Source organism: Anabrus simplex, chromosome 6 (genome assembly GCF_040414725.1).
Source record: "Anabrus simplex isolate iqAnaSimp1 chromosome 6, ASM4041472v1, whole genome shotgun sequence".
Lineage (NCBI taxonomy): Eukaryota > Metazoa > Arthropoda > Insecta > Orthoptera > Tettigoniidae > Anabrus > Anabrus simplex.
In genome coordinates, this window is record NC_090270.1 from 222,588,737 (window position 1) to 222,610,839 (window position 22,103).

General features: G+C 39.7%; 1 protein-coding gene across 6 annotated transcripts in view; it reads right to left on the reverse strand.

Annotated features, from left to right (window-relative positions):
• Positions 1-1,075: 1,075 nt before the first annotated feature.
• The window catches only part of LOC136876346 (secernin-2), a 56,830-nt gene continuing 35,802 nt past the window's right edge, over positions 1,076-22,103 (reverse strand). For all 6 annotated transcript variants that reach the window (XM_067150207.2, XM_067150204.2, XM_067150208.2 and 3 more), the window contains 4 exons: positions 19,425-19,531; positions 11,182-11,379; positions 5,448-5,609; positions 1,076-2,801 (listed from right to left, as the gene is read on the reverse strand). In XM_067150207.2, the coding sequence (XP_067006308.2) occupies positions 2,568-2,801; positions 5,448-5,609; positions 11,182-11,379; positions 19,425-19,531 (701 nt within the window). In that variant the 3' untranslated portion in view covers positions 1,076-2,567. The remainder of the gene's footprint in view (positions 2,802-5,447; positions 5,610-11,181; positions 11,380-19,424; positions 19,532-22,103) is intronic.

The following is a 22,103-nucleotide window of genomic DNA, read 5'->3' on the forward strand; positions in this document are numbered from 1 at the left end:
AGCTTAGCAAAGGTTGTCAAATGTCCCATATTTGAATCCAAAAATACTCGTCTCATGTTTCACTCTTCAGTGTTTGTGGTTGGACAATGCAGAAGAAATACATTAGAACCAACTGCAACAACACACAGGTATTAAACCATCAAAATGAGAATATACCTGAATTCTAGTATTGTAACAATGATTATCTCAAGTACATTAATAATCTACAGGTTTGTACCATTATTTGGCTCCACTGAGTAAGTACCATTAAAGTGTGCCATTTCCTATACACCTACAACTGTAAATATATTTTAATCATGTAATTTAAACGAATATAAAGCTTAAACAATGATTGTGATCACTTCGTTCATAAAAAGTACAGTAACACCAAAGTACTACAGTGCTGTTCTTAAAAGAGAACGAAATAGAAAAACAGCTGACTGCTGACAAGAGACCACATCTTGTTTACAACAGATGGATTCCATCCCAGGACAATGCCTCTACTCATGCAACACACAACACAGATGAGAAACTAGTTCTTGAAATGACTGCACATCCACAAATCTTACACCTTATGATTTTCACTTCTTCCCACAAGCTAAAAGCCATTTGAGATTGCCATTTTCAATAAGAGAGTGAACTTAACAATTATATTTTAGGTACATTAAACACATTATCAAAAAAGTGCTTTAGAGAGGGCTTTGAGAAGCAGATCATTACTTAACATCAGAAATAGACTATTTTGAAAGTTTGTCCTTTAATTTCAATTATGAAAGCCACACCCTCCAAATAATAAAAGAAGTCCTGTCATTTTTTAATCTACCCTAAAACATTTTAAACACCCAGTAAGGATTCAAATAGGCAAGCACAATCTACAGTATCAAACAGCTGAGTGTGGTTACTGGATGGAAGGAAGCTATTTATTTTGCTAGTAGTTTAACATCACCCTAACACACTGAATTTGCTTGTTGCAATGCAAGTATAGGAAAGTGATAGGATATATATATATATATTTTTTTTTTTTTTTTTTTTTTGCTTTACGTCGCACCGACACAGATAGGTCTTATGGCGACGATGGGACAAGGAAGGGCTAGGAGTGGGAAGGAAGCGGCCGTGGCCTTAATTAAGGTACAGCCCCAGCATTTGCCTGGTGTGAAAATGGGAAATCACAGAAAACCATTTTCAGGGCTGCCGATAGTGATAGGATTAGGACAACATTAGCCATGGCCTTAATTAAGACATAGCCCCAGCATTTGCCTGGTGTGAAAATGGGAAACCATGGAAATACATTTTCAGGGCTGCTGACAGTGGGATTAGAACTCACCATCTCCTGAATGCAAGGTCACAGCTACATGACCCAAACTGCATGAACAATTCACACAGCAAAGGAAGGAAGGAAGGAAGGAAGGAAGGAAGGAAGCAAAGAAAGAAAGAAGGAAGGAAGGAAGATGCTAAATATTGCATTCAGTACTATTTTTAAAAATGTATCTCAATGTTGAGTGAGCCTCCGTAGCTCAGACGGCAGCACACCGACCTCTCACTGTTGGGTTCCGTGGTTCAAATCCCGGTCCCTCCATGTGAGATTTGTATTGGACAAAGCAGAGGCGGGACAGGTTTTTCTCAGGGTATTCTGGTTTCCTCTGTCATCTTTCATTCCAGCAACACTTTCCAAAATCGTTTCATTTCATCTGTTAGTCATTAATCATTACCCCAGAGGAGTGCAACAGGTTTCAGCAGCCGGCACAGTTTCTATCCTCACCACCAGATGGCGGCTTCATTCATTCCATTTCTGATCCGGATGAAACTGGAAACAGGCTGTGTGTGGGTTTCATTAATTAATTTCATTTGTTTCAATATGGGTGGGATAGGAACGGATCCTTTACACAGAATGACAGCAAAAAAGGGGGAACTTAATAGGGTAGAAATTTTATCCATTGCAACATCTATAACCATCTTCAGCACTCACCAGATTCTTACATTCAGAATTTAGACGTTACTCACGTTCTTCCTCAACTTTCAGTTACCATTTTACATACATTTCTTCTTTTCCTTACCGATAGTAAAATGTATAAGTTCCTTCTGACTGATAGGTTTTAGGGAATAGGTGGAGATCCACCCAAATGAATGCTTCCAAGTTTGATGTATATAGTCAGTTTCCCATTCTTAGCAGTTACACAGTGTTAAATGAAGAGAGATGTACATCTCTTCATCACAGTTTAATAACAAAAATATAAAAATTGTTTCATACTCCATCAGCTCATGAAAATTCACCTTGATCTTGAAAACCATGAGTGCTCTTTATCTACTGCCCTCATAAACTACAGTATATGATAAACTCATTAATTCTGTATACTGACAGCTTAAAATATCACAGCTAAAATGACAGTTAAAATGAACACATAGTAACAGTATAAGTGCCCACTTCTTTCATTACATTATATAACAGGATAAACATTTCCATTTTAAGCCCAGCAACAGCATTCAACAGCAGGATTCTAAACTTGGTAGATGGTTAAGAAGCGGCACAAAATGTAGTAGCCATGAGCCTCTCCAGCTAGCTTCTGCTACACTTGGCTGAATTCTACATTCTACTTATAAAATTTGACTTCTGTCTCCACAACATCCTTCAGCAACTCATCCACTTCTGTCAGTCCTTGGTCAGCAGAGTAGTCAGCAAGAAAAGCTTCAACCTCAGCCACACAGTTCAACTCCATTTCACGTAGTAGAGCCAACACGCTAGAACCCTCATTGGCAGTAGCAGCAGTGTGTAACTTGTACAAGTTATGAGCACGATCCACTTTTGATTGGAACCTTGGTACTACCTGTAAAGAGTATATTTTATTTAAAATAGACGGTATCTTCATTGAAGTACTGTTACAGAATGAAAGAACACAGATGGAATGAACATAACTCTTATAATACGCATTTCATTTAGAATAGCAGAGCACATAAACAAAAACACAGAAAGTGAATTTGCTACTGAAGAAGGTAGCTTCTTCACATAAACCCTTTTGCTTTAGACCACAATGTTAATAGAAAGATGATTTAATAGATAACGAAAGAGAAAAGACCTACTCTGTTTCAGACTTATCACCAAATTTACTTCTACAGGGTCTTTTTTATGGCCTGCTCCGTGTGTCAAGATAACATGCACGGAAGAAGATAACATGGCCGGGTGACTAATTTGCCGAGAGATATATTGCTTCATGACCGGCTACGATGATCTAATGCAGTACGGTAGTGATAACCATTGCTTCACACCAATAGGCCTAGCTGGCCTAGCTCAGGTCAATATTTGTGGTATTCGTAGCGTGTTCAATGTGTTCGCTTTATAACAGGGTAGTTTCTGTAGGAACACTAATCGTGTGTTTAATGAGTGATGTATACAGTAGAACAGTGTGTGTTCATTGTGCTGTGCTATGCAAAGCATTCTTCTTATACAGAATGCCGCTTTCGATTCATTCCCAAATTTCCTGGAATCCTCCCTCCGCATAGGAGTACGGTACGTAGATTAGGAAAGAAGTTCCGCACCACCGGGTCCATTCTTAACAAGAAATCACGCTGGAGACAAACCGTTTTAACAGAGGAAAAGCTTGATGAAATAGCTCTCTTGGAAAGAACTCCAACAAAATCCCTGTCGCGTCTCGCCATACAAGCTAATGTGTCTGCCCACAAAGCAACAAAACTGTTCAAAGCAAAACCGTACAAACCCACCCCTGCCCAATATTTAAGAGGACCTGACAGTTCCGCTAGGGTTCGGTATTGTAACTGGTTGCTTCAGTCAGTTCACGATGGGTATGTTGACCCAGAACTTTTATTTTATAGTGATGAAGCATGGCTACACTTAACTGACTATGTAAATAGTCAAAACAACCACTACTGGTGGTGCAGAAAATCCCCACCAGCTGCATGTCCATCCACTTCATGATGTAAAAATAGGAGTGTGGTGCGCAATAAGTGCTCGCCGAATTACAGAGCCTATATTTTTTCCGCTAAACATTAAATGCTGATTGATATATAGACCTCATTCTCAGACCACTCTTTCAAGAGCTGACGGAAGAAGACAGGAGTAATGGTTACTTTATGCAAGATAATGCGATGGCACACACTGCTAATCGGTCTATGGAGGTAATACGGGAAGTTTTCAAAGATCGTGTGGTTAATTATCCCCCTAGATCTCCTGATTTAAATCCCCGTGATTATTGCTCGTGGGGGATGCTGAAGGGAAAAGTTTAAGAACAACCCTCACACAAGAGAAGAACTATAAGAGAACATTACACAAGTTATTTCAAACATCACACGAGCTGAGATTCGTCGAGTGTCTGCAAACCTATTTACGAGGTGTCAGGTGTCAGGCGTGTTTGATAGCTGAGAGACATTTTGAATATCAAATGTAATGCCAGGTAGGTTTTAGACTAATAGTTTCAATAGAAATGGATTTCTATAAGAGTGAATTGCCATGAGTAGTGGGGAGGAAAAGCGTGCATTATACCGGCTAGCGACCGAGTGTCATTGCACCAGCCGTGCCGTACTCTGAGTGGTGCTGCCGAGCATGCTAAAGAAAAGACCCTGTACTTCACCTACTTTTTATTTTTAAATCTGAAACATGGGTTATTTTAAACTTCTTGTAAAAAAATAAATAAATAAGGAGACATGGATATTACTCCACAACTTAAGCTTTAACAGGAAAAATATGACAGGAAAGCTGAATAGCAGATTCATTCAAAACTAGACATAACATTTTCAGTTCTTACAATATCTATCCATAGTGACTACTTAAGCTCTAGCCATTTTCTTATTCATCTACTGCAATGAATCACGTTTTTAATACTTGTGAAATGGGTTTATTCTTGTCAATCTTATTCTACTATGAGTGAAACTTTGTGATATTATTATCACAAAATAAACAAATTTAATCATCATTATACTGTTTGTTGGCGTTTCTTGCTTGAGCTTTCTGTGGATTCAAAAACAAACAAACAAACTGCTGCTACAGCCCTGATGGGCCTTGACCTACCAAGTGATCACTGCTCCACCCAAAGGCCTGCAGATTACAAGAGGTCAGGGCAACAAAACCTCTTGGCCATTAATCTCGACTTTCTAGACTGGGGCTATTATCTTACATTCATATATAACACCTCAACAGTCCTCGTACAGGCTGGGTGGAACCTTGAAACAGCTCTCAGATCCAGATCCAGATAAAAATGCCTGACCTGGCTGGGAAGCCTCTTTGCTGCTGGTTAGCTAAATTATTGTGAGCATGTTGACCACACAGAATAACGCATCAACATAATCTCACTATTTCAAATGGCATCTGTGACTTAATTTCTGAACATTCCTTGCACATAATGATTAAAAATAATTATTCTGTTTTATATTACATGCTCAGTATCTCCTCCAGATTCAATATCTCATAACTGAAAATAAAAAGTATTTCAAATACATAATCAGCTATCTCATATTCTTACCTTGGCAGGATCCGGATCAAACTGCGGGCTAACGGTGTGGTGTGAAATCCGTACACTGGGCGTGAAGATAAATGGTTTAAATACAGACACTCGCGGGTTGGGTGTTGCTGTGAACCAGTGGCAATGTGGTTTTTCAACATTGGGAGGGGCCAAAACTGAGACCTGCAAAAATGTTACACAATATACATAGACTGTACTTCTCACAATTAATTGAAGATACTTCATTAATTATTGATAACATATGTAAGTAAACAACTGCATCACTCCTTTAAACTCAGAATAACAAAGAAATCCAATTAACATACGGTAGCGCTCAAAAGTAGTCTGACAAAGCCATTGGTTTGATACTTGGTTTTATTCCAAGTATTGTTTGGACTTCTATATAATGCATATTTTAAAGAAAGAAGTGTTAAACAGCACAGAATGTAAGTTACATTGCCAACAAACAAGCGAACGCTGCTCAGCCCGAAGGCCTGCAGATTACGAAGTGTCGTGTGGTCAGCACGACAAATCCTCTCGGCCGTTATTCTTGACTTTCTAGATCAGGGCCGCTATCTCACCATCAGATAGTTCCTCAATTCTAATTATGTAGGCTGAGTGGACCTTGAACCAGCCCTCAGATCCAGGTAAAAATCCCTGATCTGGCTGGGAGGCATGCTACTCCTACATCACAGGGAAACATTAAATAATAGCATACATATATCAATATTTCAAAAGTGTTTTGACAGTTGGACCTTTCACTGCTCTGCAGAAATAACAAACAAATAAGTACTGTTCTTTTACCAAAAACATCTAATATCCGAGTGCATAGCCTCTGTGTTTAACACAGCTGCACATCTTGCAGGCATGGATTGAATAAGGTGTCGTAAATTATCATTAGGAATTTTGTCCCATTCACACTGTCAAGTTTTCAAGAACTCTCTTTTGTTGGTGCATACTTTTGTTCTAGTACATTCGTCAACCAGATTCCATATGTATTATATCTGGTTCAAATCCAGACTTTCTGACTTGGCCATTGTAGTACATTGACTTTTTTCTGCTAACGGTACTTTTGCACACAGTTTAGAATGATGTTTAGGATCATTATCATCTTGAAAAAACATTGGCGTGGCAAGTATCATCTAGCGTAAGGTAACATCATATTGTCCAGAATGTCTCTATAATTAGAACCATTCATGCTACCTTCTACATGCACTAACAGACCTAACCTTTAGCAGGGAAGCATTCCCATAATACAATATTACCTCCTTTATGTTTATGGTTAGTGTCTGGAAATTCTGCAGAACATCAGACTTGACGACCGAGATATTCGGATTATTGCCAAGTTGTACTGGGGTCAGAAAGCAGCAGTCAAGATTGAGGAAAACCTGTCAGAAGAAATAGACATCCGCAATGGCATTCAACAAAGCTGCATATTATCGCCTCTAGTCTTCAACATTTACTCAGAGACTATCCTTGCAGAAGCTCTGGAATAACCGTCTACCATAGGCATCATTATCAATGAGGAACGTCTAAACAACCTCCGTTATGCTGACAACACGGTATTGCTAGCAGACAACGCAAAAACCTTCAAGTATTATTAGACAAAGTGAATGTTGCTTGCAACAACAGAGGACTGAAGATAAACATTAAGAAAACCCAGTCAGTATGAACGGCAAGACGTCCACGAGCAGCTCACTCTCAACAATGAAGCCGTCTCTAGGGTTCACCAATACTAGTATCTAGGATATTACCTCAACCTGAAATGGGACTGCAGCCAAAAAATATGAGTCTGCACTGAACATGCAAGAAGTGTCTTCATGCAGATGAAGAAACTGTTCAACAACCGCAACCTACAACTAAACCAAAGGCTCTGTCTGGTCCGTGCCTACATCTTTCCCATGTTATTTTATGGAATGGAAGGCTGGGCACTTACTCAAGCCCTCTGCAAAAGACTGGAAGCATTTGAAATGTGAGTGTACAGACGGATGCTTTGCATTTTGTAGACAGACAGAATCCGGAATTCCGATGTGCTGGATCGACTTGGAAAGAAGACTGAAGTCATGCTGACCATTAAAAGGCGGAAGCTGGAATACTCCGGCCATATAATGTGGAATGATAAGTACAGAATCCTGCAGATTGTTATACAAGGAAGAATAGAAGGACGTAGGAGTTCTGGTAGACAACGAACTCTATGGATGAAGAACCTCGTAGACTGGTATGGGGTGAACACGATGTCTCTGTTCTGTGTCGCTGCCTCCAAATTCAAATTCGCCATGTTGACCGCCAACCTTCGCTAGAAGATGGCACATTAAGAAGATGTTTACGGTAGGAACCTGGTAGCGTGAAGTGAATTTTTCACCTGTAGGGCAACAAGCATATTGAATTCCATCTGTAGATACTTTTGTCACTCCATAAAATTTTAGACCGGTCATGGAGTGTCCAGCTGAGATGCTTTTCTGCAAAAGCAAATCTCTTCCTTCTGTTAGCTGAATTAATGAAGGGCTTCTTACAGTCAGTGAGCAGGCTGCAGATCCTTGTTTTCAGCTAACATTTGCCTCGGATCAGCAGTAATTTGTTGTGCTGATCCAAGGATTTGCGATTTGCTACTACTTATCTCTTTATAATCTTATCTATTCTTATACTTTTTTTTTTCTAAGTGAATATTGTTGATGTTTCTTGTGGACATCACCACAGACTCTATTCTTTTTTTTACCATATAAATACCAGTTGTCTACATATTCCTAAAGCACAAGCAACCTCTGCCTGCGACTTTCCCTCCATCAGAGATCGCATTACTGCTTTCCTGAAATCTATGGAGCATTCCTTATGTTTACGCTGTGCCTATCTTCTATGTTTTCACCATACGTCAGTACAATAACAAACATTACAATTGCTAGAGCAGCATAACACTGATTATGTAAACAGACTTTTGCACTGCCATTTGCATGTTATTGCTCCACTCTCCATTCATTTACCTCAACAATTGTCTCTGTTGTGTTGTGGTAAACACTACAAGCTCCATGCACCTTGTTATCCTATACATTCTGTGTCACTGTGCATTCTGACCTCTCTTGGTGCCTAAATGCACTGTGTCAACAGACTTATGAGCACTACTGTATACCAAGTAGATGAAAGGGAAACCAGGAAAAACCATCTTCAGGGCTGCCAACAGTCGGGTTCAAATCCCCTAGCTTCCAAATACAAGATCACAACTATGTGATCCAAACAACATAGCCAACTGAATGATGATGATTTATTATTATGGTGGTGGTGGTGGTGGTGGTGGTGGTGGTGGTGGTGGTGGTGGTGGTGGTGGTGGTGGTGGTGGTGGTGGTGGTGGTGGTGGTGGTGGTGGTGGTGGTGGTGGTGGTGGTGGTGGTGGTGGTGGTGGTGGTGGTGGTGGTGGTGGTGGTGGTGGTGGTGGTGGTGGTGGTGGTGGTGGTGGTGGTGGTGGTGGTGGTGGTGGTGGTGGTGGTGGTGGTGGTGGTGGTGGTGGTGGTGGTGGTGGTGGTGGTGGTGGTGGTGGTGGTGGTGGTGGTGGTGGTGGTGGTGGTGGTGGTGGTGGTGGTGGTGGTGGTGGTGGTGGTGGTGGTGGTGGTGGTGGTGGTGGTGGTGGTGGTGGTGGTGGTGGTGGTGGTGGTGGTGGTGGTGGTGGTGGTGGTGGTGGTGGTGGTGGTGGTGGTGGTGGTGGTGGTGGTGGTGGTGGTGGTGGTGGTGGTGGTGGTGGTGGTGGTGGTGGTGGTGGTGGTGGTGGTGGTGGTGGTGGTGGTGGTGGTGGTGGTGGTGGTGGTGGTGGTGGTGGTGGTGGTGGTGGTGGTGGTGGTGGTGGTGGTGGTGGTGGTGGTGGTGGTGGTGGTGGTGGTGGTGGTGGTGGTGGTGGTGGTGGTGGTGGTGGTGGTGGTGGTGGTGGTGGTGGTGGTGGTGGTGGTGGTGGTGGTGGTGGTGGTGGTGGTGGTGGTGGTGGTGGTGGTGGTGGTGGTGGTGGTGGTGGTGGTGGTGGTGGTGGTGGTGGTGGTGGTGGTGGTGGTGGTGGTGGTGGTGGTGGTGGTGGTGGTGGTGGTGGTGGTGGTGGTGGTGGTGGTGGTGGTGGTGGTGGTGGTGGTGGTGGTGGTGGTGGTGGTGGTGGTGGTGGTGGTGGTGGTGGTGGTGGTGGTGGTGGTGGTGGTGGTGGTGGTGGTGGTGGTGGTGGTGGTGGTGGTGGTGGTGGTGGTGGTGGTGGTGGTGGTGGTGGTGGTGGTGGTGGTGGTGGTGGTGGTGGTGGTGGTGGTGGTGGTGGTGGTGGTGGTGGTGGTGGTGGTGGTGGTGGTGGTGGTGGTGGTGGTGGTGGTGGTGGTGGTGGTGGTGGTGGTGGTGGTGGTGGTGGTGGTGGTGGTGGTGGTGGTGGTGGTGGTGTGGAAATACAGCCTGAGTGGATTACATAGTTGTACAAGGACCTAGCAAGACAGAAGAACATTTAGGAAAAAGTTAAAGGAATGAAGGATGCACCCTACAAACCACTGGCCAAGCCATGGAACATCTTAGTGGAAGAAAGAGAAAGGAGAAGCCAAAGACTTAAGAATCTTAGGCAAGAATGCAAAGAGAAGGGCATGAGTCTGGGTGACAGAAGGGAAGATAGATTGTGTATATGCAGCCCACTGATGGCCGAATAAATGAATGAATGAATGAATGAATGAATGAATGAATGAATGAATAATGTTATTGTTTATACATCTCAGCAACTACTTATACAATTTTCAGACATACTGAGATGCCAGAATTTTGTTCCACAGGAGTTCTTTCATGAGTCCATAAATCTACTGACTTGAAGCCGGTGTATTTGAGCATTTTTAAATACCGCCATGTTGAGTCAGATTCAATTTTGCCAACTTGGGCTCAGAGAGCTAGTGTTCTACTGTCTGAGCAATCAACCTGGACTGATGAAGGGTGATGCACTCACAAAAACATACAGAAGCAATTTGAACATGTATGAGAGATGATGTTTATGTCAGAATTTAAGACTGACCTTTGTGGATTATTGCATCACATTTGTTTTAAATAATCCACACAATCTGATGCTTCTAAAAATAATTAAAAAGTACTCATATAGGCTATGTATAATTATGATACTAAAGACCATAAGTTCTGGTATTAAAAACGTGTGTAAGAAAGTATCTAGCATCAGTAAGCAGACTAATTTCATAGATATAAATCTCTGCAACCACATCAATTTCCCTAACAGCAAAGAACACTGATGCCAGAGCTTAAACACAACTATCCCAAAAGCAATGGTGTTTGGTTGTTGTACTGTAGTTGCAATGAGGAAATCTACAGTGTATTTAGAAAAGTTTTTAATATAATAATGATGCTATGTGAACTAGAGAAGAGACTGGATGAACAGAATCAGGACAAAAAAAGATCATGTTCTTCCATATTTGAGAGCTAAATAATATACTAAATCTTGATGAATGAAATGAATGAAATTTTCACCTGTGAGAAGAAAAAGAAATCAGTGAAATGTATTGCCTCACTAACTGAATGTATGTATCAGGAGCTTGCTTAGTTAAGACCCTGTTTTCCCTTACATTTCTCTGGTAAACCAAATTACTGGCTTAAGGGGAGAAATATAATCGGCATCTCTGAAAACTGTAAAAGTAGTTAGTGGAATGTAAAACCAATAAGATTATTATTTCAAAATTTAATTGCCAGATGTGGAAAATAATTTAAACCTACTGAAACACAAATAATGCAACTATAAACCTTTTTGTATACATACCTGGCTTCCCGTAGTAGGGAACCCATCATCTGGCTTTCGACAGATACCACTGTCTTCATCTCTTAACACTTCAAACATGTTTGAAACACTGAATGTATTTCCTTCTGACAGTGTTTCCAGCAGTCTACGACCGCACTGCTGACGGTGAGTAGCAGAACTATTAGTCTCACCAAATACTGAAGCAAAGTCAAATTCACTCTGGAAAACATTAACGTACATGAAATCTAACACTAGTTTTTTAAAAATTATTTCAAAAGTTGAGTTCTTTCTTTATCAACATCATATGATCAATATTTTAAGTGCTTTCCAGAAAACTATAAAATACACAATACCTAGAAGTGGTGATTTTTAGAATTTTGAAACGAGAAATTCAGCACTTTGATTTGTACATTTAGCATTGTTGTACCATTTATACATTTGTAAGTTTTATAGCATTTTGAAGAGAAACATAGAATTTGAATAAATTCTCATAAATAGATAATGCTTCATGAAAGCCCACCTGGTGGCGATGATTGTTAAGGCATCATGTCTATATGGTCTGACACTGCGGTTAGCTGGTATGAGTCCCGATGGTTAAAAAAGTTCACCATCAGAATGTTGGCTGGCAGGGTAGGAGAGGTAGTGATATACAATTTCTACAATACTACACTGCGTACCAAAAGCCTGGATTAAATTCCAAACCTCTCTGCATAGTTCATATGGAGTGAGGACATATGACGCTGCTGACGGTGATTCGTCCATTAAGCTTTGAGCAGACCCCTCGGTGCTATACAACAGGAATAGACTATGTGCCGATACTGCGCTTCATCCTCTCTCTTCCTATTATCATATATCATGTCATCCACTTCATCTCATTAACTCCTCTGATGAGGTTGACATCAAGAAAGGCATCCAGTTGTAAAAACTGGCTACGAAGATTCATCTCACTTCATACCTGACACTGTAGAGAAACAGGACAAGAGCTGGACATGCAGGTAATGCTTCTTGATAGTATTAATGTGAAATTAAAATCACATCTGCATCGAGCTAATAGTAAAATAAAAATTCATTAGAGTAAAACTGTACATTTGCTTTAAATTTATATAGGCTACAGCATAACAGAGAAAAAAAAAAAAAAAAAAAAAAATTTACATTGATGCAATATCAGAATAATAAAAAGAAAATATACAAAAGTAACATTAGTCGTGTTCATGTATCAGTGACAATGCTGACGGAAATCATCCAACTTATGAAAATTTTGTTCATTCATTCGTGCTCTCCTATCATTTACAATTAAATAGTATTCGCTGATCTATCTTTCAGCATCAATATAATCTTGGCAGGACCCCAAATACAGATGCTTTGACAAACTCAGGGTTTTGATGCTTAGCAGCCAACAGCATCTGCAGGCAGTCCAAGGAGGTATAAACTTCTTGGTTTACAATCCCAAAATAAGAATGTAAAAATTGAAACAAAACAAAAGAAAAACTGAATTTGAAAAAAATCGCTGGTTTTGCATTTATATCACTATTTAGTATATATTTCAAATTTTGAGTAAATGTTGCATTTTAACACTATTTAAAAACAAATTAAAAGTTGGTTTACAGGTCGTGAAAAATAAAAATACATAAGTACAAGATCTTAGGAGTATTTTGCATAATATCACTATTGCAAAAAATCACCACCCCTAATTATATCTCATCGCACACATCCTACTTCTACCTTGGGTTTATACTAAGGCTTAAAAAGTATAATTTTATTAATAATTAAACATTACTCAGTAAATACATATTAATTATTCCATCTTGATTTTAAAGAATGTAATAAATACTTTACAATATGCGAGGCAGAAAGCTAAAAGAGTCCTTTTGTTTAAAATTTAAGATTTAGAGTTTGTTATTTTCAAATTTAGCATTAAATTCTGAAAAATTTTATAACAAATTTAGATTTTATCACAAGAATTTAGTGAGTTATGGCAGTTTGAATATCTTTTAGGGAAACAAGGTATTTTGAGTAAACAAGCATAAACATTCTACAATGTCACCACTTTTTTAATTCCAAAAACTTTTAAACAGATAGCTTGGAGAGGACAAAGCTATAAAAATGGATAAAAAATGGAATGGTGATTTTTTTTCCCCTAACCACTTATTCTGTTTTTACTGAAAATTTTTCCTCTCCAACAGGATATCCCTTTTCGCTTTCCACCTCTTATACTCTTCTAATCTATGAAGGATGGACTTTTGATCAAATATTTTCAATTGATTTTCTCAGCCAGTATCTGCAGTGCAATGAAATTATATTTTGTAATATCAGACTAATGACAGAATGCATAATGTCTGTAATAATATTACAAACATCAATCACTGATATTGCACTAACTAGTCACTGCCATTATTTCATTTTTTCTGGTGTCTCCAAAATCCGTAAAAGTAAAATAACATTATTAATTATTTATTTTTCCTTAATGAAGTAGGGTAGTTCCGGGTGTTTAAAGAGAGTATGAGTCCTGTCTAATAAGTTACATTACTGTTAGAAAGAGAGGAACATGAAAGGGAATGCATAATTGTCTCCTGTTTCTATGCTCCCTCTTTCTACACTAACCTGACAATGTGTTTATCCCATTATGTGTTACCTTTCATGTCTCTCTCTCTCTATATATATGACATGATTTCACAATATTGTTTGTTCCCATCCATTACTAATATTGACCTATTGGGATTCTTTCCTCCTTCTATGTTTGTCCTGTACAAACGGGATGAAAAGTCAGGTTGTAACTTTTACCAGGAGAAAAAGTGCCTCACATGATTACTGTAAGTACCGGTACTTAAGATATTAATATAAGGACATATCTTTGTTGGGGTAATCAAATTAATGAGGTTATAAATGAAGGTTACAAATTTCTTCATATGGTTATGAGAGTATTTAGGAGTTGTAGTAAGGATATAAAAAGAGGGCAATAACATCACTGGTAAGACCCCAAATTATGGTTCTAGTGTATGGGACCCAAACCAGGATTGCCAGAATTACTTGATCCAAGAACTGGAAAGGATCCAAAGGAAAGCAACACAATTTGTTCTGTATGATTTCTGACAAAAGAGTCCAGAATTACTTGATCCAAGAACTGGAAAGGATCCAAAGGAAAGTAACACAATTTGTTCTGTGTGATTTCTGACAAAAGAGTACTGTTATGAAAATGTTGCAAACTTTGTGCTGGGAAGACTTGGGAGTAAGGAGATAAGTTGTTTGACTAAGCAAGATGTTCCGAGCTGTCAGCGGAGAAATGGCTTGGAATGACATTAATAGATGAATAAGCTTGAGTGTAGCTTTTAAAAGTAGGAAAGATCATAATATGGAAATCAAGTTGGAATTCAAGAGGATAAATTAGGACACCGACCGACCGACCGACCGACCGACTGACTGACTGCCTGCCTTTTCCCATTACCTATGTTATTGGACTGATGTGAGTTCCTGTAATTAATTGGAGCTGAGTATGAAACTAGGAAAACAATATTTACTCAGAAAAAATGGTAGCTTTCAACATACTCAGTTCCTTTGGTCATTAAATTACTATTACAGAAGTTAGTATCTTATCATAACTGAGTGTGCCAGTCTTCAAGTGTGTTCATTGGCTAACTAGCTCTATGATTCCTATGACTTACCATGTTACCCAACTGATAACCTTATCAGTACTTTGCTCGTGGTATAATCAAACCATTATGAACACAAAGTTACAGTAGATAAAGGTACACAAGTAGAAAACTATTTTGCTGGTGGCAAGAAGTGTGTGTGTTTGAGTTCAGTCATTTAAATTTACTTTGTGAATATTAAATACTGTACGAGTGAAACAAAGACATGATGCTGAACTACGACCCTTTTAAACTAGCAATAACTCTTCCAAGAGGAAAAGTAAAATTAGACAAGTACCTCATCAGATGATTTAAACTGAACTAAAGGATGTAGCATTGGCCCTTGTTCTAAATGTTTGTGTATTTTAACATTTAAAAGTTTCAATAATTCTGGACTACATTCAATAAGTTTTGTCTGTAGACAATTCAACAATATCATTGCTGAACACCATATGCAGGATACTCTAGTTAAAATATAAAGTAGCCCTTAAAAAGACAATTTTTGAATCCTAGTAGTGATGAAATTGTTACCACAAAAAGTTGAAGGATTTTCAGTTTTAAAAGAACTTCAGCATTAATGAATGAAATGTTGAAGACAACAATAACAAGATAGTCCTGGTACTTTCATGTTTTTACGTTTGTCCTTGTCTCCTCTTGCTGTTGCTTTTCTTTTCCATTACTGATCTGTCATTGTGCTTATTCTGTATTCATTTTCATGTTTTTACCCTTTTATATATGTATGACTTGGATTTGTCTCCTGCCTGTTTTTCTTTTCCATTGTCTCCTGTCTGTTTTTATTTTCCATTACTTACATTGACCAAGGGGAAACCTTCTCCTTCTGTGTTTGCCCTATGTTCCTTCACTTCCGTTTTCCTATTTGTATCCAGCTTTTCTCTTATCTACCACTCCCCACATCAAGAAGACCCCTCAATGAGTGAGTTCATCAGAGACTGAGAAGAAATGGATGGAGAAAAATTGGGACTGATAAGGAGAAAGCCTATTTAACTGAAGATGACAGTATGTGAAGATGTAGAAAATGTGCTTGATCTTTTGCATTTTCATGTTTTTTCTAGACTCATCTTTCTGCTGTCCCCCTCATCCCACATTGATCTAGAGATCTATCACTGTGCTTATTTTGTTGTGTGTTCTTTCTTTCTATATATGACTTAAACAAAAGAAAAGTATTCACAACAGAAATTCAGTACATACATACATACATACATACATACATACATACATACATACATACATACATGCATACATACATACATACATACATACATACATACATACATACATAACATACATATTTCATAGAGACAGTTATGTCTTTCAGTATTCAGTCTGAAAGCCTCTATGAATTAACTAAATTAACTAAATACCTCTGCAATTCTCTATTAGCAACTACCTCTGTGGCCTCATTTAGGTCCTGTTATCATTTAAAAAACCTGAGAACCTGAGGATGCTATTCATAGACGTGATTAGTCCAGGCTTAAGGCAGTAGTACCAACTATGGATCAAGAGCAGACAAACATTTTTCTTATTCATAGATATAGCTTTCTCTGTTAGTCCGAAGATGAACCGGCCTTAGTTTAGACTAACTTTAGTAGGTACTGATCCATAGGTAGTTTAGCAGAAGACTATCCACATTAACATGTAGGTCATACGTGAAGGTGCATTAGTGAACAGAATACAAAAGATGTGAAGACATATGGAATAAGACCAATTATCTTCCTGAAGTATGATGGTATTCATTTTAAAACCATATAGTTTAACTAAGGCCAATACAAGAGACTGACAGAACCTGTGTGTCCTAACCTATATGAGTATGCTTCCAATAGAGAGCTGCCTGTTTCTATAGAGAATTCAAATCCAAGACAATAACACAGATCTGATCAAAATTAGTCAGCCAAATTATTTATGATGCGTCAGTTGCCAGTGCTAGATTCTTGTTTCAGTATAAGTTATAAAGTTTCCTCCAATAACTGGCAATGAGAAAGTTTCATGATATTGCCAAGTTCGATGAGTTATTTCAGTCTATTGTCTGTATTAAAAGCTTTTTTTTTTTTTTTTTTTTTTTTTTTGCTAGGGGCTTTTACGTCGCACCGACACAGAGAGGTCTTATGGCGACGATGGGATAGGAACGGCCTAGGAGTTAGAAGGAAGCGGCCGTGGCCTTAATTAAGGTACAGCCCCAGCATTTGCCTGGTGTGAAAATGGGAAACCACGGAAAACCATCTTCAGGGCTGCCGATAGTGGGATTCGAACCTACTATCTCCCGGATGCAAGCTCACAGCCGCGCGCCTCTACGCGCACGGCCAACTCGCCCGGTGTATTAAAAGCTAGAGCCCTGCGCGGATATACAAAATATTATCCACATCCGCTCTGCATCCGCACTTCCTTCATTCGCACCCACATCTGCATCCGTGAATGGTTATCCGCATCCGCGAATAGTCATCCACAGATATTGTAAATATTTAACTACGGTATTTTACACCCAAGATATTGAAACAGATGGATCTGTTAACATAAGACAACAGGCCTGATACCTGGCACCAGAACCCCTACAGTCATAGGTGTATGAAGGATTTCTTCTTGCAACAACTACCAACGTACTGAATTTTCTTCCTTCCTTCCATTAATTGAGGACAGGAGTCGATTAGAATTACGTCAAATGTACGACTTTATGATCTCAAGGTTCTTTATATATCACCATTTTCCCAAACCAATGTCAAGGTCGCTTCACCACAAGCAAAATTAAGAGTATACATGAGTGAAAATTAATAAATTTCATTATTTAGAAATGATCAGCAAAATTATCCCCACTGCCATACAGTTTGCATCCGCGGATATCGCATCCATGCAGGGCTCTATTAATAGCCTATATAACATGTATAACCTACACCATAAGTCATTAAAAATTTGTTCTACATCATTGAAGCCATACACAAGACAAGCACTCAGATTTAAAATCCTGGATGGAAAGATGTATAACTTTACATGAACAGAAAAGGACTGTTTTCTTCGAGTGTTCAGGTAAGAAAATTGATAATGTATGCATAATAAACCGTGCATGCTACAACAGCATTGTCAGCATCTCTTACTGTTAACTTATCGTTGTTCTAGTTTCTAGGTCACATGTGAAACTGACAGTCAAAAGTTAGACACTGTAGCACATAGGGGGGGAAGCATTCACAATTCTCAAATTTTAATGAGAGTAGCATTAAAAAATAGGTTTGAAAATGGAGAATATGGCACCAAGTCCTTTTGGGGGATGGTGGATAAGCAGTTCAGCATTACCATGTAGGGAATCCTGTAACACAACCAGATAATGCCTACAAAACATAGGAAGACCCATAAAGTCATGTTGTTTGATCAAGAACATTGTAGACATGAAGAGTCCAAACTGTGAGCACAAAAGCTTCACTAAGCCCAACCACGCCTTTCACCATCTATCAAATCCAATACGTGTGGACTCATGTTCTGTGCAAGAATTGGTTTGTTTAGTCACTAGAAGTTTGCACATAAAGTGCATCAAATGTGAAGTAGTTTGTTAAGCAGGTAAATTGTATACTCTGAGATTAATAACAGTTGATAACTAACATACTTGGAGAGATATGCATTCTCAAGTACTTGAAATTATCCACTTGTTCCGATTTCATAATCACTATCTGGCAATCGATCCTCTTAGGATCAGTAAAATAGGAAAAAAACTGAGGAAAATGCAGATCACAACAAAATTTGCAACATTTGGATTGAAAATTTTAAAATCCACATTTTGACCAATTCTAAAGGGCGGTCTTTCAATAAAATTACAATTTTCTTTGCAATTTTCTTTGGAGTTTTTTGTTATTGTTTGTTAGTGGTTTAATATCGCACCAACATATCAAAGGTTTTCACCAACAAAAGGATGGGAAAGGGCTAAAATTGGGAAGGTGGCAGCCATGGCCTTAATTAAGGTACAGCCCCAGCATTTTCCTGGTGTGAAAATGGGAAACCAAGGAAAACCATCTTCAGGGCTGCCGATGGCGGGATTTGAACCCACCATTCCCTGATTTCAACCTCACAGCTACGTGCTGCTAACCATGTGGCCAACTCACTTGGTCATGATAAATGTGGTCAAACCTTTAGCAAAAAAAAGGAAATTTTACCACCTCCACATATCAAATATGGAAGATGGAATCTTTTTTCAGGAATAGTGTAAGAGTTTTATAATCCAATTTAGGTAAGTAAAGTTACAAGAGTGAAAAGAAATGATATTCCTATGAAAAGAAGAAATAATTTCAAAAGCATAACAGATTACAGTAATTGTCACCACTCTCGAAGAACTATACCACAGCAATATCATCTCACAAATCAAGCCTGCATGAAACTAAAGAAGTGAAAACTATGATGTGTAAAAGAGAAATCTTTGTTTTACTTACGTTTATTGTATTTCAAGGTCAGTTAAATAATATGATTAGCAATAACAAAAATGCACAACTAATAAATTAGTTATTTCCTAATTTATTCAATATGAGCATAAAGCTACAGTTTGGGATAAATCTGAGGGTGCTATTTTCCTTTCTTAATTGTTACATTTTAAGTACAAGAAGTAAGTCTTTCAAAATATACTGAAAAACATCAAAAAGTACTCACCTCACCATCCCATAAACCATTTTTCTGAGCAGTCTCCTTCAGATCAGAAGAACTTCTGTCAAATTTAGTCCCTATTGTCAGTGCATTAGAAATGTTGCGACATCCAGCTGAAATATTAACAAATTACATTATTTATTAGCCATCATAAATTATTAAAATTTTAGGGTTTTTTTTTTTTCAAAGAATCATAAATTTATCATACTACCAGGGACTACGGAATGGTTTGCCAGTGACTCTTGTAAATTCTATCTTATATATCATGCAATGTGAATTTTTTTTAAATTCTAATTATGCAGCCAAGGGATGTGTGCCAGAGAATTCTGCAGCCAAAGAGTTAAATAAATATTGAATAAATAAGTGGAAAGTGGGTTCCTCATAAATATACTAACAGAAATGGCCAAAGACTCATATAAATTTGCAGAACCCATGGGCTAATCCCCAAATCTACATTTTTTTAATCTTTTTTTTTTTTTTTTTTTTTACAATTTGCTTTACATCACACCGACACAGATAGGTCTAATGGCGACGATGGTACAGGAAAGAGCTAGGAATGGGAAGGAAGCAGCTGTGACCTTAATTAAGGTACAGCCCCAGCATTTGTGTGGCGTAAAAATGGAAACCATGGAAAACCATCTTCAGGGCTGCCGACAGTGGGGTTCGAACTCTACATACACTGACTGACAGAGCAAATGCAACACCAAGAAGGAGTGATCAGAACTTTATGCCAATTGCAGGGTAGACTGGCGTCACTGAGGTATGCTCATGATGTGAAATGCGCCGCTGTGCTGCGCATGTAGGGAACGATAAATGGGACACGGCGTTGGCGAATGGCCCACTTCGTACCGTGATTTCTCAGCCGACAGTCATTGTAGAACGTGTTGTCGTGTGCCACAGGACACGTGTATAGCTAAGAATGCCAGGCCGCCATCAACGGAGGCATTTCCAGCAGACAGACGACTTTACGAGGGGTATGGTGATCGGGCTGAGAAGGGCAAGTTGGTCGCTTCGTCAAATCGCAGCCGATACCCATAGGGATGTGTCCACGGTGCAGCGCCTGTGGCGAAGATGGTTGGCGCAGGGACATGTGGCATGTGCGAGGGGTCCAGGCGCAGCCCGAGTGAAGTCAGCACGCGAGGATCGGCGCATCCGCCGCCAAGCGGTGGCAGCCCCGCACGCCACGTCAACCGCCATTCTTCAGCATGTGCAAGACACCCTGGCTGTTCCAATATCGACCAGAACAATTTCCCGTCGATTGGTTGAAGGAGGCCTGCACTCCCGGCGTCCGCTCAGAAAACTACCATTGACTCCACAGCATAGACGTACACGCCTGGCATGGTGCCGGGCTAGAGCGACTTGGATGAGGGAATGGCGGAACGTCGTGTTCTCCGATGAGTCACGCTTCTGTTCTGTCAGTGATAGTCACCGCAGACGAGTGTGGCATCGGCGTGGAGAAAGGTCAAATCCGGCAGTAACTGTGGAGCGCCCTACCGCTAGACAACGCGGCATCATGGTTTGGGGCGCTATTGCGTATGATTCTACGTCACCTCTAGTGCGTATTCAAGGCACGTTAAATGCCCACCGCTACGTGCAGCATGTGCTGCGGCCGGTGGCACTCCCGTACCTTCAGGGGCTGCCCAATGCTCTGTTTCAGCAGGATAATGCCCGCCCACACACTGCTCGCATCTCCCAACAGGCTCTACGAGGTGTACAGATGCTTCCGTGGCCAGTGTACTTTCCGGATCTCTCACCAATCGAACACGTGTGGGATCTCATTGGACGCCGTTTGCAAACTCTGCCCCAGCCTCGTACGGACGACCAACTGTGGCAAATGGTTGACAGAGAATGGAGAACCATCCCTCAGGACACCATCCGCACTCTTATTGACTCTGTACCTCGACGTGTTTCTGCGTGCATCGCCGCTCGCGGTGGTCCTACATCCTACTGAGTCAATGCCGTGCGCATTGTGTAACCTGCATATCGGTTTGAAATAAACATCAATTATTCATCCGTGCCGTCTCTGTTTTTTCCCCAACTTTCATCCCTTTCGAACCACTCCTTCTTGGTGTTGCATTTGCTCTGTCAGACAGTGTATTTTAAAAGAAAACCACACAAACTTAAAACTTGGAAACATCCTGATTGGACAAAAGGAGAATGGCAGCTACACCACGTAGGCCTATGTATGGACAAATTCTTTCACAAGGAAATCCACAATGTCAAAGTTCTAAGGGGAACGGACAATGGTTCAGATCATTACTTAATTAAAATCAAGATTATATTTACTCCATTAAGAAAAAGACAGAATATAGTTGGAGAGAAAAGGACATACGACCTTTATCAGTTAACCTAGAATGCCCAGTATCGGCAAAGAACAGGAACTACAGGACTAACAGACAATGTCAGAAAAGAATTCACCCAAACGATTAGAAGAATAAAGGGAAAATATCAAGAAGATTTAATAAACTCTATTGAGGAATATTATTACAAAACCAATTCTAGAGATTATTACAAAGCCTTTGGTAAACAACTGCAAAAATACAACCCCCCTCCCCCACATTACTGTCGAAAAATAAAGGTGGAAAAATAGCGCATAACAATAAGGAAAATGCAGAAATCATGGCGGAAGCATTTAACAAGCTCCTGAACAGTGATGAACCTGAAAAGCTCTTATTAACTAATACA